The sequence below is a fragment of the Podarcis cretensis genome, assembly GCF_951804945.1.
Source record: "Podarcis cretensis genome assembly, chromosome: 3".
NCBI lineage: Eukaryota > Metazoa > Chordata > Lepidosauria > Squamata > Lacertidae > Podarcis > Podarcis cretensis.
Genome location: NC_137172.1, coordinates 64,508,322 through 64,526,909, shown reverse-complemented (window position 1 = coordinate 64,526,909; position 18,588 = coordinate 64,508,322). Strand labels below are relative to the sequence as shown.

At 41.8% G+C, this 18,588-nt stretch overlaps 2 protein-coding genes across 3 annotated transcripts in view; both read right to left on the bottom strand.

Moving 5' to 3' along the window:
* Positions 1 to 1,635: 1,635 nt before the first annotated feature.
* On the bottom strand, positions 1,636 to 14,026 carry ALDH8A1 (aldehyde dehydrogenase 8 family member A1). 2 transcript variants are annotated; one of them, XM_079970685.1, is made up of 8 exons: positions 13,616 to 14,026; positions 11,986 to 12,047; positions 9,503 to 9,650; positions 9,054 to 9,209; positions 7,267 to 7,416; positions 6,572 to 6,828; positions 3,724 to 3,885; positions 1,636 to 2,140 (listed from the first exon to the last, which is right to left on the bottom strand). In XM_079970685.1, the coding sequence occupies exons 1-8, from the start codon at positions 13,620 to 13,622 to the stop codon at positions 1,676 to 1,678; spliced, it is 1,407 nt and encodes a 468-aa protein (XP_079826811.1). In that variant the 5' UTR covers positions 13,623 to 14,026; the 3' UTR covers positions 1,636 to 1,675. The 2 variants fall into 2 exon arrangements, with proteins under 2 accessions (XP_079826811.1, XP_079826810.1); XM_079970684.1 differs by lacking the exon at positions 13,616 to 14,026 and having other exon boundaries at positions 11,986 to 12,418.
* A 138-nt stretch (positions 14,027 to 14,164) lies between these two features.
* HBS1L (HBS1 like translational GTPase) overlaps positions 14,165 to 18,588 on the bottom strand; it is a 45,677-nt gene continuing 41,253 nt past the window's right edge. Inside the window, exons 17-18 of the mRNA XM_079970650.1 lie at positions 17,045 to 17,189; positions 14,165 to 14,798 (exon numbers count right to left, since the gene is read on the bottom strand). Coding sequence (XP_079826776.1) covers positions 14,787 to 14,798; positions 17,045 to 17,189 — 157 coding nt within the window. The 3' untranslated portion in view covers positions 14,165 to 14,786. The remainder of the gene's footprint in view (positions 14,799 to 17,044; positions 17,190 to 18,588) is intronic.

Sequence of the window (18,588 nt, the reverse complement as noted above, 5' to 3'; positions counted from 1 at the left end):
TTCCATCTGTAAGATTTAACAGATGGGCTGACTCTTCAGACTTACATAAAAACGATTAAACAAAATCCTCATGATGACTACATGATGTCTTTCACCAGACAGGACAGCTGGCAGAAAAGAAGGTTTTTGAAAAATTCCATTGCCCTAGGAATGGAAAACTACAAGATCTTTACAGTTATCAGACTGCATCTCATAGGTCTAGTATAATGAATCCCTTTCACTCTCCTTAATTTAACACTAAGATTTCACCATGGGCAGTGAAATACAGTCAAACTATGGTAGTTTTCTACCCTTCAAAGCTCAAAAACATGGACGGTTTCTTCCAACTGAATCCTTTTTCCATTTTTTAAAAAAAATTGATATATTTTTTTCTTTATGGGTTTGTTCCATTTTGAGTGATTTTATTAATGGTAAAAAAAAAGCATCACAGAAGAAATGTATTTCTGAAGTACATAAAAATATATTAAACCTAAGCAATTCACAAGGGGGAACAAACAACACACTCTGCTGCCCTCATATGGATGTAAATGGAAGCTATATCTGAAACAATCGTTGTTTTCCCTATTCCTAAAGCTCACAGAGGGGACGCAGGTGGCGCTGTGGGTTAAAGCCTCAGCGCCTAGGACTTGCCGATCGAAAGGTCGGCGGTTCGAATCCCTGCGGCGGGGTGCGCTCCCGCTGCTCGGTCCCAGCGCCTGTCAACCTAGCAGTTCGAAAGCACCTCCGGGTGCAAGTAGATAAATAGGGACTGCTTACCAGCGGGAAGGTAAACGGCGTTTCCGTGTGTGGCTCTGGCTCGCCAGATGCAGCTTTGTCACGCTGGCCACGTGACCCGGAAGTGTCTCCGGACAGCGCTGGCCCCTGGCCTCTTAAGTGAGATGGGCGCACAACCCCAGAGTCTGTCAAGACTGGCCCGTACGGGCAGGGGTACCTTTACCTTTACCTTTAAAGCTCACAGAAGGAATTTCCATTTGAAAAGGGTATAAGGTTATAATTTCTCGAATTTCCATTTGAATTTGTCATTTTGGTCCTGTTCAGTAAGCTAGAAGTTGCTAACCTGGCACCCGTGGGTGCAGCAGCAGCACCCTGGAGGTGTTCTCCAGCTGCCCATGTGAAGCTTCTGATCTTCCTATTCTCCAACCAAATGACTCAGGGAGCAGACCAGGTGAAGGCAGGTTTAATATGAGCGGAGACTTTTGCAAAGCTGGGACAAAGGGACTCAGGCTTCCTCCACACCATACATTTAAAGCACATTGTTTAACACAAAGTATACAGCTAACTGAAGTTTATCCCTCACAGAGCTCCAATACTGTACACAGCACCCGTAACAAGTTGTTTTGTTCCCAGGATTCTTGGGGGAAGTTACATGCTTTAAATGTATGATGAGTATGCAGCTGCAAGCACAGGCATTTTGCAGACCCCATCACCCCAAAATGAGCACTCGGTCCTAAAAAGTGCCCACATTCCAGCTACAAGCTTTTAACTTGCACCCCTGCTTTTCTCCATGGGAAGCAGGCAGGCAGACAACTAGCCAGTGAACTTATACCATCAATGCAATTACAGTATAAATTATGGCTTTCAGGTCACATTGTAAGCAAATCTGTCTTATCTATTTCAAAGACAGGCACAGGAAAAAACCACAGTGTTTGTTTATTCTGATGCGGAATATTTTTCATCAGTGCATCTCAGTGTGTTTTATAGTAATCGTTTTCACCTCAGTGAAAAACTCATAGGAATCCTTTGCTCCTTCTCTGCCTACTCCTGAGGCTTTCATGCCACCAAAGGGCAAATTCAAGTCCCTGATAAGCCAACAGTTGGTCCACACCAATCCACACTGGAGTTTCTTAGCAACGCGATGAACCCGCCCCACATCCCTTGACCAGACAGTGGCTGCCAGTCCATATTTGACCCCATTCGCTCTGCTGATCACTTCCTCTTCCGTGTCAAACACTGTGACGCAGGTTACAGGGCCAAAGATCTCATCCTGCATGCAACTTGAGTCGTCGGCAATTTCAGTAATGACCGTCGGAAGCATGAAATACCCATTCCGGTTTCTTGTTGGAAGAGTCAAAGTATCGATCCCCTCTCCACAGAGAATTTTACCCCCTTCAGACTCTGCTTTTTTTATGTAGTTCTTTACCTATGAGGAGCAACAGCAACAAATCAAATTTTGAAAGGGTTGCAATTTCCAATTATCCACAGATTGGCTACAGAAATATTTTATTTATTTACAGGTATAAAAGTATTTCTAAAGCACCCTCATAAAATATCAGGGCAGTGCACACAAAAGAAATGCTTTTAGAAAACCTTAAAAACATAATGTAGTAGTTGTGAAAGGTTTCAACAGCTCTGAAGGCCTTTCGGTGTAAAAAAAAGGGGGGTCTCCAGGAGGCTCCTGAAAGTCAAAAGTGAGGATACCTGCCAAATCTCTGCTGGAAGATGGTTCCACAGCATGGGACCACTGACACTAAATGCCCCTGACATCTGGTTGAGGCCAGTCAGGGGGACAACTAACAGTGCACCTCCAGACTCCAGTGATTGGGCTGGGGTATAAGGGCTCAAGCAGTGCTTAAGACAGCCTGGACTCAAGGTGTCCAGGGAAACACAAGGCCCTTCAACCTGGCCCAGCAGCATATGGAAAACCAGAGCAGGTGCTTTAGCCGATGTGTCGCACGCTGCTGGTCAGCTGCCCCCACCAGCACCCTAGTCACTGTGTTCTGCACTAGGTAGAGCTTCTGGACCAGGCCCAAGGGAAGCCCCGCATAGAGTGCACTGCAGTAATCCAGTCTAATCCAAATACAGTGGTACCTCGGGTTACATATGCTTCAGGTTACAGACTCCACTAACCCAGAAATAGTACCTCGGGTTAAGAACTTTGATTCAAGTTGAGAACAGAAATTTTGTGGCAGCAGCGGGAGGCCCCATTAGCTAAAGTGGTGCTTCAGGCTAAGAACAGTTTCAGGTTAAAAACGGACCTCCGGAACGAATTAAGTTCTTAACCCGAGGTACCACTGTATGGGACTTTTTCCAAGTGATTTGTACTTCACAGGCATTGCTAAATGTCAACAGCAAGCACATGAGGCAGGGGCAGTACAGCTTTTGGAGAAGCTTCCTAGCTCCACCTCCTTCTACCGCCTACTAAAATTGTGGAAGGTGACAGTCCAAAACCTGAAGCTCTTGTGTCAGAATCCCAGTTATGCAAGGGGCCCCCACCCCACAGACACAAAAGGCTCCCTGCTTCAGAGTGTCACCTTCCATGTGTTAGAAGGGCATGGAGCTAGTGCACTCATTTGCACTGCATCTGTTTGCGGATGTTGTTTGGTAACACCTGAAGAGAGCTATAGTGTTAGGGATTTCAGGTACTTAACTAATAATGTTGCTAGCAATCAATGCTGAGAAAACCCTTGGAGCATTAAAAGTTGATATTGGCTCTTGGAAATCAGAAATATTATTTCCAATCCTGCTGTCAAGATGTTTGGAAAACAAGCTTACAAGAGGAAGCAACATTTTTAATTCCTTGTTACCCGGAGTGAATTTACATGCAATTCTAACTACAGTGCTTAAATTTTGAAAGGTATACTAGGCCTCAAAATCAGCTAAAAGTTCTGCCTTGTTCCCTATCCCAAAATGACTGTGACTTTCAAGCCAGACTTTCAAGCCAGAAAGAAAAACAGCACTTTATTTGATCACAAATAATCAACCTTGGTTTTTCTTTTTCTTTACCTTTGCTAAATGTTCTTTACTTATCAGTGCTCCCTGGTCAATTGTGGGATCTGAGGGGTTTCCAACTTTCCACTTTTTGACAGCTTCCACAAACCTTCTCAAGAATTCATTGTAAATGTTTCTCTGAACAAAGATTCTGCTGGTGCACAGACATATTTCACCCTAGTAATAGGATGGAGAGGCAGGAGGGAAGAAAAAACATTGGTCAGGAATGAAAAATGTGATTTGTCTTAATCCAGATTCATTTATACTTGTCTTCTGCTTTCAGTATAGATTGATTCTAGATCCTAGCTGTTCACAATAGTAGGTGTGGTTACTTAGTGCCCCATTCCCCAGCACATGCTACCTGAGGCCCTGGAATTACCATATTTTTTGCTCTATAAGACTCACTTTTGCCCTCCTAAAAAGTAAGGGGAAATGTGTGTGCGTCTTATGGAGTAAATGCAGGCTACACAGCTATCTCAGAAGCCAGAACAGGAAGAGGGATTGCTGCTTTCACTGCACAGCGATCCCTCTCGCTGTTCTGGCTTCTGAAATTCAGAGTATTTTTTTTCTTGGTTTCCTCCTCCAAAAACCAGGTGCATCTTGTGGTCTGCTGCGTCTTATAGAGCAAAAAATACAGTACTCCATCAAGTGCAAATATCAGCATGTGGTTATATTGCTTGCCCCTAGTACCACATAGACATTAGCTATCTTAACAGATGTGAGCTCCTAACTCCATGTTTGCCCAGATAACAGGGAGGAAGGTCACTCACAGGGACAATAATTAGGTATGAGAAGGGATATTTAACTCCTCTTGTAGCTACTGATTATCTCCTGCCAATCTACACACACACACACACACATACACACACACACACACACATTTTTCCCCCTACAATCAAATTCACATCTAATTTCAGACCCAGATTAGGGGGAGGGGCAGTAATCTTTTAGAGGAATTTGCAGGGATGAATTGATAGGTGCTCTCTCCCACTCCGATTCTCTGCTGGAAAATCCCTCCCTGGGGTGTCCTGGTCCTCACCCTCTCTATTTCCCATTGCAAATATTATTCATCCCATCACCACCACACATGTCTGTTCACAACAGCAGTGATGTCCAGCTCATGTGTGAAAAGGCCGGCAGACATATGACTGACACCACTGAGTGAAGGAATATCAACTAACAGATGTTTCATGTTTGAATCAGCTGAGGACAGCCTTTTGAAATAGATCTTTGGTGATCACTCATGGCCAGGTAAGATAGTCTTCCATGAACACAGTCTTAACAATGAGTCTGTAAGTGACTGTGGAGGCCAATTCTGGAACCACACATCCTTCCACAGTGGGAATGCAGCCTATATGGCCACAGCGCTGGATGGGGCGAATGAGATGATGAGGGCTGCAGCTTCCAAAACAGTAACTGGATGTTTAAAAGTGTTAACCGTTTCTGCGCAGAAATTTGGAGCAAATTACCCACACCAGCCTGTCATCTGATTGATGTCACACTGTGCTTCCTGCATAATTACTGAACAGCGACGCCACTGAAGTTTGCAATTAGTCAACTTGGAAAACAGATCTGATCAATTTGTGATGCTCAATTAACAAATGCCATCCCTCTGGATCTTAATGACTAACAAGCTTCTGCACCTGGACAGCCAACATTCAGCAGACAAGGGAGCTAAAGCAAGCAGTGCATGTGAGGAGATCACTGCAAATTCCTTACCATTTACTGAAGATTTTGTTAAAACTCTGATGGGCTGTGTGAAATCAACACATAATTTGTGCTGCATGGGGGGGGGGGACACTTATCTATCATATTCTACAACCCGGCTTTTTAAATGTGTGTGTGTGTGTATGCAGATACACAACACTTTAATAATAATAATAATAATAATAATAATAATAATAATAATAATATTTACCTTGGCAAGTTTCCTAAATGTGGAATTTAAGAACTGGGTTCCACTTGCACTGCAATGGCATATAGGCTCTACAGAACTGTGTGTGCAGCCAAGAGACCTTAGTTGCACCTCCTCCAAGCATCCCATTCAACAGCAAATTGACTACCCAACCAAATAATCAAATCAACCAAGCAATTCTTCCTTGGTGACCATATATTCTCTACTGAGGCATCTCAAGCCTTTTTATTGTAGCTGAATGAATTTTTCATTGCCACCCACTGCTAATTCTACCAAGTACTCTCTTACATGTAAATATGATACCAAGTGGTATTACAGCACTACACATGAGGGGTTATTTGGGGGGGTGGCAATTAATGCACGTTTCATTGCCATCTATCATACCCAAGCATTCTTCTACCGTAGGGGGATTTCTCCAAGTGGCCTCCTGCCACTGGACTATCAGGGTGTGGGCGTCTTCTTGCTGTTGTCGATATGTTCCTCAGATTCTCAAGTATCTCAGATGCATTTGCTTGGTATGGCAACTAGACAACAGTTCCCAATGTGCAAGTGGAATTATACGCATGGCACCAGATAATACCAACACTCACGGGGTGTCAGAATCACCATCTGTGCACTTGCATCAACACATCTACGGACTAGGAGGGGATTCTCAAACAGAACTCAAATTTTCTCTGAACATGCTCTGAGGAAGCTTAAAAAGCACTAGCCAATAATAAATCAAGAGGATTAACATTTGCTTATTCATTCCTATCACTTGATACTTATGTCTCGATGTCCACTCAATTTGTCCCTTGTGGGATAGCCTTGTAGAAATCAGTTCCCGCATTCAAAATGACCCCCTCAGGATAAAATTCTGTTAGGGAGGGCATGCACATTTGTGGAGTTTCAAAAGCAAAGCAATGAACTTAGTATAAAAAGAGACAGGGAGTTGCCCATTTTCCATACCTGATTTGCAAAGCTGGATCTTACAGTAGTAGGAACACATTCATCTAAGTTGGCATCCTCAAAGATGATAGCTGGATTTTTTCCTCCAAGCTCCAGAGAGAGCTTCTTACAATACGGAGCACTCCTTTCAATGATGCGCTGGCCAGTGAGAGTGCTTCCCGTGAAGGAAATCAATGACACCTTGGGATGGGAAACTAGAGCATCTCCAGCTTTTGGACCAGTCCCAAATATGATGTTCACCACACCTGGATGAATACCTTGCAGGTAGAAATAAAGAAAACATCAACACTCCTTCTCTTTGTAAACTTGGTAGCATGCTGCTTTAAAGACTACCCTGCATCCTATAGCAATATATACACATTGGGATGCAAATGTGTCAACTGTTTTATTACTATACAGTGGTACCTCGGGTTAAGAACTTAATTCATTCTGGGGGTCTGTTTTTAACCTGAAACTGTTCTTAACCTGACGTACCACTTTAACAAATGGGGCCTCCCGCTGCCGCCGTGCCACCAGAGCACAATTTCTGTTTTCATCCTGAAGCAAAGTTCTTATTTCTGGGTTAGCAGAGTCTGTAACCTGAAGTGTCTGTAAACTGAAGCATCTGTAATGCGAGGTACCACTGTATTGACATTTTACAGATTGATTTACAGAAAATATGACACCCTATACTAATACATCATTTGGGGAAATACCTGCTTTATTAAGAAGCTTGCACATCATCCAAGCAGTGGCAGATGTCATCTCACTGGGTTTGGCAATGACAGTGTTTCCACACGCAATAGCCGGCGCAATTTTCCAGGTCAGCAAGTAAAGTGGCAAATTCCAAGGACTAATTAAGCCAGCTTTATTTTTTTTTTTTGTTATTTTTTAAGGAGAGAAATGAAATAAATTGGTTTAAAACGGGAGTCTTGACATTTTGACAAAAGTTGAGATTTCCCCAATACCCAGCATGGCAACACTGCATGTGCTTCAACTGTTTTTCCTTCTACTCTACCCTCAATGACCCATTCTGCCTGCTAGCCTACAGAGGAAATATTCATCACCAGAGGGCCATATTTCCTTCTGTGCAACTATCCAGAGGAAACAAGCCTGTTGTGGGTGGGGCCAGAAGGAAAAGTGTGTTTAGAATCATAGAATTGTAGAGATGAAATGGGCCATGAGGGTCATCTAGTTCAGTCCCCTGCAATGCAGGAATATTTTGCCCAAGGTGGGGCTAAAACCCATGACCCTGAAATTAAGAGTCCCATGCTCGACCGACTGAGCCATCCTACCTTGGCAAAGCAGTGTGACTCTTGCCTTCATGCAGTAGGCTACACCCCTCTCTGTCCTCCATCCAAGATAAGCAAGAAGCATTATGAATTCCAAGACCAGACCATTTTAGCAACAAGAGAGAGGCGGCATATGCTGCCAGTTAAAATTTGACCCATATGCTCACACTAAACAAACTTTATAGGGCAGTCCAGATTTGAAGATAGAGAGGCAGACTTTTTGTGTGGAAGGAATTGATTGAATGTGGGATATACTGTATATATATATATATTAGACTGGCTAAGAGGCTCAGATGAAGAATTTTTGTTATTTCCTGTTTTACAACTTAAGTATCAATTACTGACTAGTGCAGAGTAGCAATAGCTGCGATTGAAACATTTGCCGGTGTCTATTTATGGCATACTTGCTTTGTGTGCTTCGGCACCTCCTAAACTGTTGGAGGGAATCACTGGGTCCTTACAGAAAGCTAAACCTTTCATTGTTGCTTGCAAATGCTTAATTACACAGAATCTTTCCTTAGATTTGAAATTGAGATTGATCCAGCAAAAGTTAATATTTTGAGTATACTGGAGTCCACAAGGCTTGTATAGGAAGGAGCTGTCCAATACACCAGGATGTTGAGGTATAATGCTGAGAACACCTTGTTGAGGCATAGTAGTAGTAGTAGTAGTAGCAGCAGCAGCAGCAATAATAACATTTTAAAATTCTGCAGTAAAATTGTGACACCTAGTGGCATATCTGTGGAATTCCATAAACAGAAAGCACATTTTACAAAACAGAATTAAAGTAGACTACGTTTTATCAGAATGTGGGATTAAAAGCTTGTATTTAAATTGTGAAATTTATCTGCTCTTTTCATTTACAAAACCTTCATACCCTTACTCCATTGAAGGTTATGGGATGTTGTGTTTTGTTGTAAAATCTATGGTGTGCAAAACTGTAAAAACAAAGAAACAAGGGATGGAAATTGTAGACAGATTCTGGGGCATGGCTTGATGTGGATTGGAATGTGATTTATATCGTTAAGTTATCTGAAATAATTTATTCAGACCATTGAGCTATGGCCCTTCCTCGTGTTGTCCTCGTTAACCTTTGAGGTGGTAAATTCTGGAGTGGGCTCAGGCCGCAATAGATCCTAACAAAGGTGTCAGGGTCACAACTGAGCACTGCTGGGTCGTGTGCAAACAGCACACTCCATAATAGGCCTTACCAATTCCCACAGGTGTTCTCTCAGTATAATGCATACAGCCCACATGGTCCATCTGTGTACATTCTGCTGTCTGGTGAAGGATGGACGACGAAAAGAAACGAAAATTGTATACAGATCGGGGGATGTCCACCATTCTAGCAAATGTAATGGTTTTCCCTGAAACAGAGAACCAGTTGACAAATACCACGACTCTTTGGTTATTTAAGCAAGGAATTAATTGCCCAGCTTTCATAGCTAGTGCCCCTACCCCACTGCAACCACTACAACTTGCATGCAGTTTACAGAAATGTGCAGGGAAACATGCACTTGTACTTGATGAGGCATGCAAGTGTTACGTATTGATTATGCAAAATGAAGAGCAAGTAGGAAGGTGAAAACTCAAAGAGAACACCATTTCCTTCACCCTATTACCACTTGGAAGAACAGCCCAAACAGGCGTCTGTCTTTACCTTGATCCTTTGATTCTGCTTGAGCAAATGACTCCAGATCTTCTTCAATAAGGTCTGCCAACTTGCTCATTATTTTTGACCTTTCCTGGGGGCTTTTGGCCGACCAGCCTGGGAAAGCATTTTGGGCAGCAATGACAGCTGCCTCCACCTTAAAAAGACAATGAATGGATGCAGTTTGGGTGGTGTTCAGCAAAACCAAAACGCACAGTGTATGTTAACAGAAATTATGGGGAAAGGGGGGGAACAGCCATCGCTTCATGGCAAAGCTCCTGTTTTGCATGTAGAAGGTCCCAAGTTCACTCCTTGGCATCTCCAGGTAGGGCTGGGAGGGACTCCAATCTGGAACCCAGACAGTCAGTATAGACAATATTAAGCTAGGAAGATCCATTCCAAGTAGAAAACCATAGCAGAAATACATGGGGGGAATGAATAAGTATTAAAAATAGGCTCTAGAGCAGGGGTGTGGAATGAGTGGCCCTTCAGATGTTGTTGGGTTTCGACTTCTATCAGTCCCAACTAGAATGGCCAATGTCCATGGACGATGGGAGTTGGAGTCCAACAACATCAGGAGGACCGCAGATATTGCACCCCTACTCTGGAGCATATATAAATTGCTTCTTAGCTACCTAGATCAACCACAGCCACCAGCCATGTATGAGAGTAATGTTCAGAATCAGCAGTTATCACAACTGTTCAGTGAAGCTTTTAGTGTGTGATGCTGTATTGTGCTCTATGTTGGATGAGAGCCACACAGAGTGGCTGGGGCAACCCAGTCAGATGGGCACCACTACTACTACTATTAATCTTCTGGGCAGCTGTGAGACAGGCACCTCTTCTTTAGAAGCAGAAGTTAAGCTACTGCCAAGACTATCGCTTGACTTGCCCAACGTTAGATCTACAAATGTTGTTGGGTCTATAACTTGCACCATCCTCAGACAGTGGCCATGCTGGCTGGGAATGATGGGACTTGTAAACTGGGAACCCAAAGTTGGAGAAGGCTGTGTTAGCCCTGTCTAGGAACAATACTCTTCCGTCTGTACGTGATCTTCCAATTTATTACATTAGGTGGCACTGTTGAGCTTTCGTTTTAAGGTTAATAGCAAGAAACCAGCCGTTTCTCCAGTTCGCAAATGTGCCTATGGGCCCCAAAAGATTAGCAACTCCTGTGCTAAGCAGCAGCCAGGAACAACAGAGACCATCTGGTCTCAATGGATATGAGGACCCAGTGGAGTGGATGGAAAACACAAGCACTGAAAAAGCAGCCGGCTGATCTGAAGAGTCATCTAAAAGTCAAGTTTACACATTTGCCAAAAGCTGTTGTCAAATTCTCACCAACCCTGTCATGATGTTTGGGTGAGGAAATGTTATCTTCCAGATGTTGTTGAACACCAGTTACCATGAAGTCTCAGTCCAGTCTGGCCAATGGTTACGCGTTCATAGGAGTTGGAGTCTGGGGAACCACAGGACCCCCACCCTTGGTTTAGGACCAGTCATCACACAGACAGAAGCCAGCAGGTTGTGCATTTTCCCAGTCTCATCACTGTCGCTGGCAGGGAAATGCAGAAAGTGGGGGCCCCGATCCGCATGAGGAATGCTCTTAGATGTTACAGCAAGGATTACAAGAGTGTTCCACAGCAGTTACCAAGCCTTGAAATAAAAATGGAGCCCACTGCAAGTTTTTTTTTCCCCTAAGGAGTACACAAACACCTCCATCTCTAAGTGCACATACAAATGGATTACACAGCCTTGGGGAAGGCTGGACCACAGGTCAATGCAAGTGGCTACTTGAAGTTCTTCTCTAAACATACTTGATCAAATATAAGATCACCCCTTCTGTTTACATACAGAAGCAAACTAGGAAAGCACAAAGCTTCAGGGAGCCAGTTTAAACTTTAGCAAGCCCAGCTAGTTACACTTCAACCATTACTTATCAGTGCTTAGCAAATATTTGATAGACTGGCCATGCTGAAGGTTGAGGTGAAACTGCAAAAACTTATATGTGGGTTTGTTTTTTGCAACTTTAGTCATTACAAATAGGTATTATGATTTAACTCAGTTCTTTTCAAAGCCTTAAGGAATAATGCATTAGGTGTAAGAGGCCATGAACACAGTCATGTAACAAGCAATTCATTGCCTTCTCAGTTCACCTTGTCATTGGATACACTTCCATCTTACCAGTTTGAGAAACAGCTCATTGAGAGAAAGAAAAAGAAACTTCAAGGGAAAGTACATTAAACTTGGGTAGGAACATTGAGGGCTTCAACTAGCGGAAAGGAGTTTTGATTCAAAGATTTTAAAGCTTCAAACCAATACCATTAACCAATGCCACACAGACATTCTCTGCAGATATTTAGCAGTATAATACAAAACATAAGGCAATTTCGCTATTAGTTTTATACTGAGGAAAAGTGAAACAAATAAAATCAGCTGCAAAACATTACCCTGATATCATGACAAGGAGTTGAATCTATGCAGGAACTCACCTCCTCTCTGCCACTGTCTGGCACCTTGCAATAAACTTCTCCTGTAGACGGGTCATAGGAATCTAAATATGAGGAGCAAGGAATAAATTGGCCTCCTATATAGTTCTCCAAAACCAAGTGAGTCTTTGAGCCGGCCATTGTGACTCCGTTGGCATGATCTGAGTACTTTCAGTGAGCTTTCAGTTCATAGTGCACATCTATTGATTTATGCTTGTAAGCCAGAGCTCCTCCCTCCCTCCCTTTAACTTTGTAAACTGGCTCTCCGAATGAGAAATTTCCATCTCTCTTCAGAGAATGCTAGATACCATGGATATATGCTGATGAAAATGCCCAATTCACTTGTTTGTTTTCCAGATTATGATGCCCACACAGGATGATTTTACCATGTACATGTGGTGGTGAGTGTGCGAAACTGGTATTGGTATACAACTTTGCATAAAATAGCCAAGATGTGAAAAAAAATCCAAATGCCTCTCTACACAACATACATGATTGATTCAGTGCAAAGACTTCAAATGTGAACATTACTTGATGCGAGAGGAGGAAACAGGCATGGAATGTATAGGCTGATAATTATTATATGTAACAAATTACTGTAGCAGGCATTCGGCTGGGTATATATTAAGCACGCACAACTTTCCCTTTAAATTTATTAATTCATCTTCAGCTTCATGGGCTTAAGGCTAGTTCCAAAAATATTTAGATTACTGTAAGTGGTTTTTCACTTACCTCTAGAAGCAGATATATTAGCCGTTGCTCAGTTAAAATTGTGCAGATATATTGCATTTTAAGTTATCTGCACAATAAGAATCCAAAATAGACTAAAAAACAACAACTGTAATGCAATCCAGCATGCTATGACCTCCAAATAAGAAAGACTAGGAATTATGTGCATTGAATGTACATAGAAATTATCCAATCGATCTTTCAGTGGCCCTGAAACCATCTCCCTCCCCCTTGACTTGCATGATAAGCTATCAGGTTCTTCTTTAGGAAACTGCAAGTTTTCCTCTAAAAGTTCAGTAAAATGTCAAAGGATGAAGTGATTCCATTGTCTTCATACCACTCCCTCTTCGAGAAATCATCTGGGCGGAAGATGGAATAGTTTATGTAGCACACTTACATAGTGCATCATAACTGGACTTTATATAGCTTCATGAAACTTGAAGTATGATACATTACACCAGAGTTTTCCAAACTTTTCATGTTGGTGACACACTTTCTAGATATGCATAATTTTGTGACACAGTAATTCAGCTTTACTAGCAAACTAGAGGTTAAATTAACCCCTTTCCAGCCCTGGAAGGAACACAGGGAGCGTTCACACGACACACCTACACACTGCAGCTGACACACTAATGTGTCACAACACACAGTTTGGAAGGCTCCCTACCAGTGCTTTGACCTTTTAAAAAATCCTATGAAGATTATTTTTATTTAACATGGGGAGCAAAAAAAGGAAGCCAGGAGGAAATGCATGTAAAAATGTACACACTGAGCAGCTCTTCAGATGTTACTCCAACATGAAGAGTGAGATTGATTTAATGTAATGGTGATCCTCAGGGCTGCATCCCACCAAGTTATCCCATTTGCACAAGGACTTCCAGCTTCACAACAAAACATTCTCCACCTTTCATTCTGCTGCATTCCCCCGCTCCTCAATCTGTTCTGCGGTTCCCTCAAACCTCCAGAGCAGATGTGGGTGTGCACAAGGGAGATATGGGGAGGAGAAGTTCTGTTGTGCAATCAGTTCCAGAGCCACTGCCGATCGGATGAGGCAAAGTACAGGGGCAGAATTCCCATCCCCAAATACAGTGATGACCACTATCTACAACAACAAAAGATAGACTGATCATCTTCATTTTAGAAGCACTGGCATTGTAGCTCATTTAGACCATGTAATTGATAGGTGAAGAGAAAATCAATACACTTGACCGGTCTTTAAAAGATGGCACATGTAAAGGTAAGATTCCAGGAGTTTCTGTAGACTTCTTGGGTGTTCTGAGATGTACAGAGTGCTTATACACCTTCAGACTTAGATGTTATCTGCTGGTCTGCACCTATGTCTTTACAAGTTCACATCATTTGACAAGGGGTCTTATTTACTGCCCCTCATAACCAACTGTACCCCTTGTGCCAAGATTTTATTTATACAAGACAACATGAACAGAAACAAATATTATGCTCAGGCAAAGCTACTTTATTTTTCTACAATCTAAAAAATAAAAATAGCCATTATTGGACTAACTAGGGCTACACAAATAAGTTTTAAATTAATTTGGAATAGAAAGAAATTAATGGTTAATAATGGTTTCTGAAACAGAAGGAAACAGGGTTCTTTGAAAATGTATTTGTATAAAATCTGGAACGCTATAGCCCAATTGAATTAAATTATGAAATAATGTGCAGCAGGTAAGCAGTGCCCCCCACCCAAAAATAAATTGTAAACAATGTTTAAGGCTGGAAGTAACATGCTTTCCCCCCATGATGAATCATTGTCCTTTAACACATCATTCAGATAAACTTTTCATAAAGGTCCTCTAGAGTTACCAATGATGGTTTAAATGGGAAATAGAGTGGAACTTGTGCAGTAAGAAAGTGCAACGTGTATTTCCCTATTGGCATACTATTTTGAAGCAAGGACAGCTTCAAAATGTTTGAAGAACACCTGGTATTTCATCTTCTCCTCTTAAAAAGGTAATTGCCTTTCCTCCTTCCACTGATATGACTGGATTCATCAAATAAGCATATTTGGACATATGATTTCATTTGGTTGGATTGCAGAAGTTCTGGCACAGTCATCATTCTTTTATCTAAAAAGAAGAATTTAAAATTTTCAGAAAAGACATTGGCATTTATCCAAAGTGTACAAATGCAAAGACCTGGAACCAGGTATGAAGGTGTTACTGAGCAAGGCCAGCACACAAGCTGACCATATTTTATTTATTTTTTAACTTTCACAGCTAACAGCAAGGGTGGGGAGTGGTAAGAATAGTAAGAGAGAGGGGAGAATTTTATAATGGGGAAATGGCATAAAAGTTTTTTTAAAACAAACAAACAAACAAACAAACAAACAAACAAACCCTCCCCTAGCAGCATAACTCCGATACAAAATCTCTTGCCCTCACAACCTGCTTTTAAACAAGCAAGCAAAGAGACATTTGGTGATCCAAGCGCAGATCCCCCATCATCACATCTAGTTTGGCGCTTAACCTTTTGTGAAAGAACTCAGCAAGACTTCTCTGCCTAAGATCACTGCGAGGTTCCCTAAACAAAATGCCGGTGTGTTTGGAACTTTGGAAAAGAATGGCAATTGAGCGGGAGATATGATAGAGGTTGATGAGATTATACATGGTGTGGAGAAACGAGAGACCCAGAACAAACAAAAGTGTTTTTCACATACTACGTAGTTTACAGACTCTGTTGTCACAAGTTGTAATGGGCTCAGATGGCTTTAAATTAAGATCTGACACATTTATGAAGAACAGGTTTTTATCAATAGATATAAGCCATTGTAGGCCAAAAAGACCTCTGGGTTCAGAGGCAGTATTCCACTGAACAGTAACTGAGTCTGTGTTTGTGCACACACTAGTGAATAGTAGGTGGTTTGTGCGTGTTACCTTTATAGCCTAGGAACAAGATGTTGGACTGGGTGGACCATTGGTCGGATCCAGCATGGCTCTTCTATTAATTGGGACTTGTGTAAGAGCAAGGGGCTACCTTCTTCTAGCCATGTTGAGCTTGGGATGTGACTAAGCACATAAATGAGTGAAGAGCTGCAAGCACAGCTCTTTGAAAGTGCACTGACACATCATTCCATGAAGCCGTTTCTGCAGTTAGCTAAAATGCTGCCCAACTGTAAGGTTTAAAAAGTGCACACGCAAAACCTTCACAATTTTCGTTCAGGAAGATGACTCTTATGCCACCCTGCCTCAAGAAAAGCTGTGCCACTCAACTGCAAAGACAATTCATCACATGACCTACTTGGCATCTCTGAAATACTAAAAACAAAAAAGTGCTTACATATACCACAGCCAAATAATGGCTTTTAAGCAGTATGCATTTTAACACAGTAGTCTCCTCTGAAGTAAAAACACAACTTTGCCTTTCTTCACATTGTACCTTCTAAGAAGTTTGGATGGGCAGATAAGGCCAAATCAAGCTATTCAAACATGTACCTCTCAAGTGACATGCTGTGAATTAAGGGAACTGAAATGCTGCCACTTTCTGCATTACAACAAGCAGCTGATCCACCATCTAATTTTCCGAGACAGACCATCTTGTGAGAACCTGATGCCCAACCTATTGAGGACTGGGATGACCAAGCCTCTTCTAACAGATTCCCAAACCCCAATCAAAGTAGGAGTGATGCTGGGCTAAACTACCTCCATCAAGGGGGAAAAAACCCCAGTCAGCAAATTAAAGGATAGCATAAGAAAGTGCAAATCACCAAGGAAAAATAAGGAAGGAAAGATATGACTGCCATCTTCAAATACCCAAAGGGCTGTCACGTGAAAGATAGAGAAAGCTTATTTTCTACTGCTCTGGGGGGTAGGACCCATACCAATGGATTCAATGAGATTTTGACTATCAGGAACAACTTTGTGACAGAAAGAGCTGTTAGCTTGTGGAACAGGCTCCTTAGGGAGGTTGTGGTCTCTCTTTCATTGGAAGCTTTAAGCAAAGGTTGGATGGTTATCTGCTATGGATGCTTTAGCTGAGATTCCTGCATTGCAGGGGATTGGGCTAGATGACTGTGGGGGTCCCTTCCAACTCTACAATTCTATGATTCTATGAGAATTGAGACCTGGACAGAAACGTGTTTACAAAGATTTTGGCCTGGGAGACGAAAAAAGTGCTAATATTTCTAAGTGGTGGTTGTTTATTTCCTTTAAAATGTTTAATAAAAGAGTCTCATTTCCAAGCCTGATTAGCTATTCAAGTAGTCTGTAGTTCATTGTGGGTGATTTTCTGAAACAAGTGGCTGGAACCTCAACGTAAAGAATATACCACTTCATGATCTGTCATTATAAAGCATGCATACAAACATATGCTATACCTCCGTCACAACTCCTGCAGCTATGGTGGAGCCACTGTAGCGCAACATGAACCTTCCAAGTTCTTTGAAGTCTTTATAAAGTTCCAGAGCAACAGGCCTTTGTGTTTGCAGTTCTACTAAAGCATTCTGTCCTTTAGTCAAACACCTGTAAGGGGAAAAGAGCAACAGTTCATATACATTGTTATTGGATCTATTATTGTGCCTGTACACATGTGTTCACGGAAAACACACATTTTGGGGAATCAGTAATACCAACTTTGGAATATTTACTGGAGACAAATGCTCACTGCAGACAGGATTGCATTGGAGATTCAGGTAGGTAGCTGTGTGGGTCTGACACAGTCGAAATAAATAAATAAAATTAAAAAATTGTCCAGTAGCACCTTAGAGTCCAACTAAGTTGGTTCTGGGTATAAGCTTTTGTTTGCACAGTAGTATCTGTAGAAGTGTGCATGCACACAAAAGCTTATACCCAGAACCAACTTAGTTGGTCTCTAAGGTGCTACTGGACAATTTCATGTTTTGTTTTTTTGTTTTTTTATTAGGATTGCATTGTTTAGAATTACTGAGCTTACTATGGAGAATTTAGCAGTACCCATGAAAACCATTTATTGACAGGGCTTGCTTCAAAAAGACAGGAGTGGTCACACTGTGATCACAGCTGTGTTTTTTATTCATAAAATAATTTGATTTTAAAAATAATGGTTTCCTGGCTTGAAGCACAAGTACAGAAACTTAAGCACAAAAGGGGCTAATAGCACATTAAACAGACCATCTTCTCCACATGCCCTGGACTTTATTGTGGAATAGGGGGAATGTGAATGTTGGAGAAAGAGAGGAAGAGAGGAAGAGTTGATTTATACAGTAAGAGGAACCTAAGCCTTCAGGATCCAGCCTACCTAGAAGGAGACTGGGGAGAACAAAGAAGAAAGATTCATATGTAAAATACTGGCTTTCCTGATCTCACAAGAGCCAAGAGACAGCAAAAATAAGGAAGTTGGAAAGAAGCAATACAGTTAAGAGTTTTACCTGCCTTGGGGGGGGGCAAAGAACTGGATTTCCACTATAACCTTGAGGTGCACCAAACCTAAGGCCAGAGTCCATATCTGAGAGGCTGGACATAGCATCATTACACAATAAAAGCTCAGGCTAACGGAATTTTCCTAGGTCTACTTCAGTCGTATCAACCAAGTGTAATCCCACAAGGCTAAAGTACAGACACATAGTTACACCAGAGCAAGATATGCTGGCTGGCATCCATTGCCTTTGCAAGGGATCATTTTTTAATTAATTATAAATCCCATGGAGTTCAAGCAACCTAAAAAAGTTCCAGTGTTGGTATTCTCAAAATCTCTTGTTGGCACTTCTACAAGATGGAATCTCATACACAGAATTTTTAAAAAAGGCAATTTGGACAGGAATATGATACAAGCAGAGAGAATATATAACCAAGAATGGTGCTTCAAGCACCTATCTAGAACTAAGAAAAGGCAGCCAAATGACATGCTCAGAATATCCTTAGCAACATACTTGTTAGTTTGTTT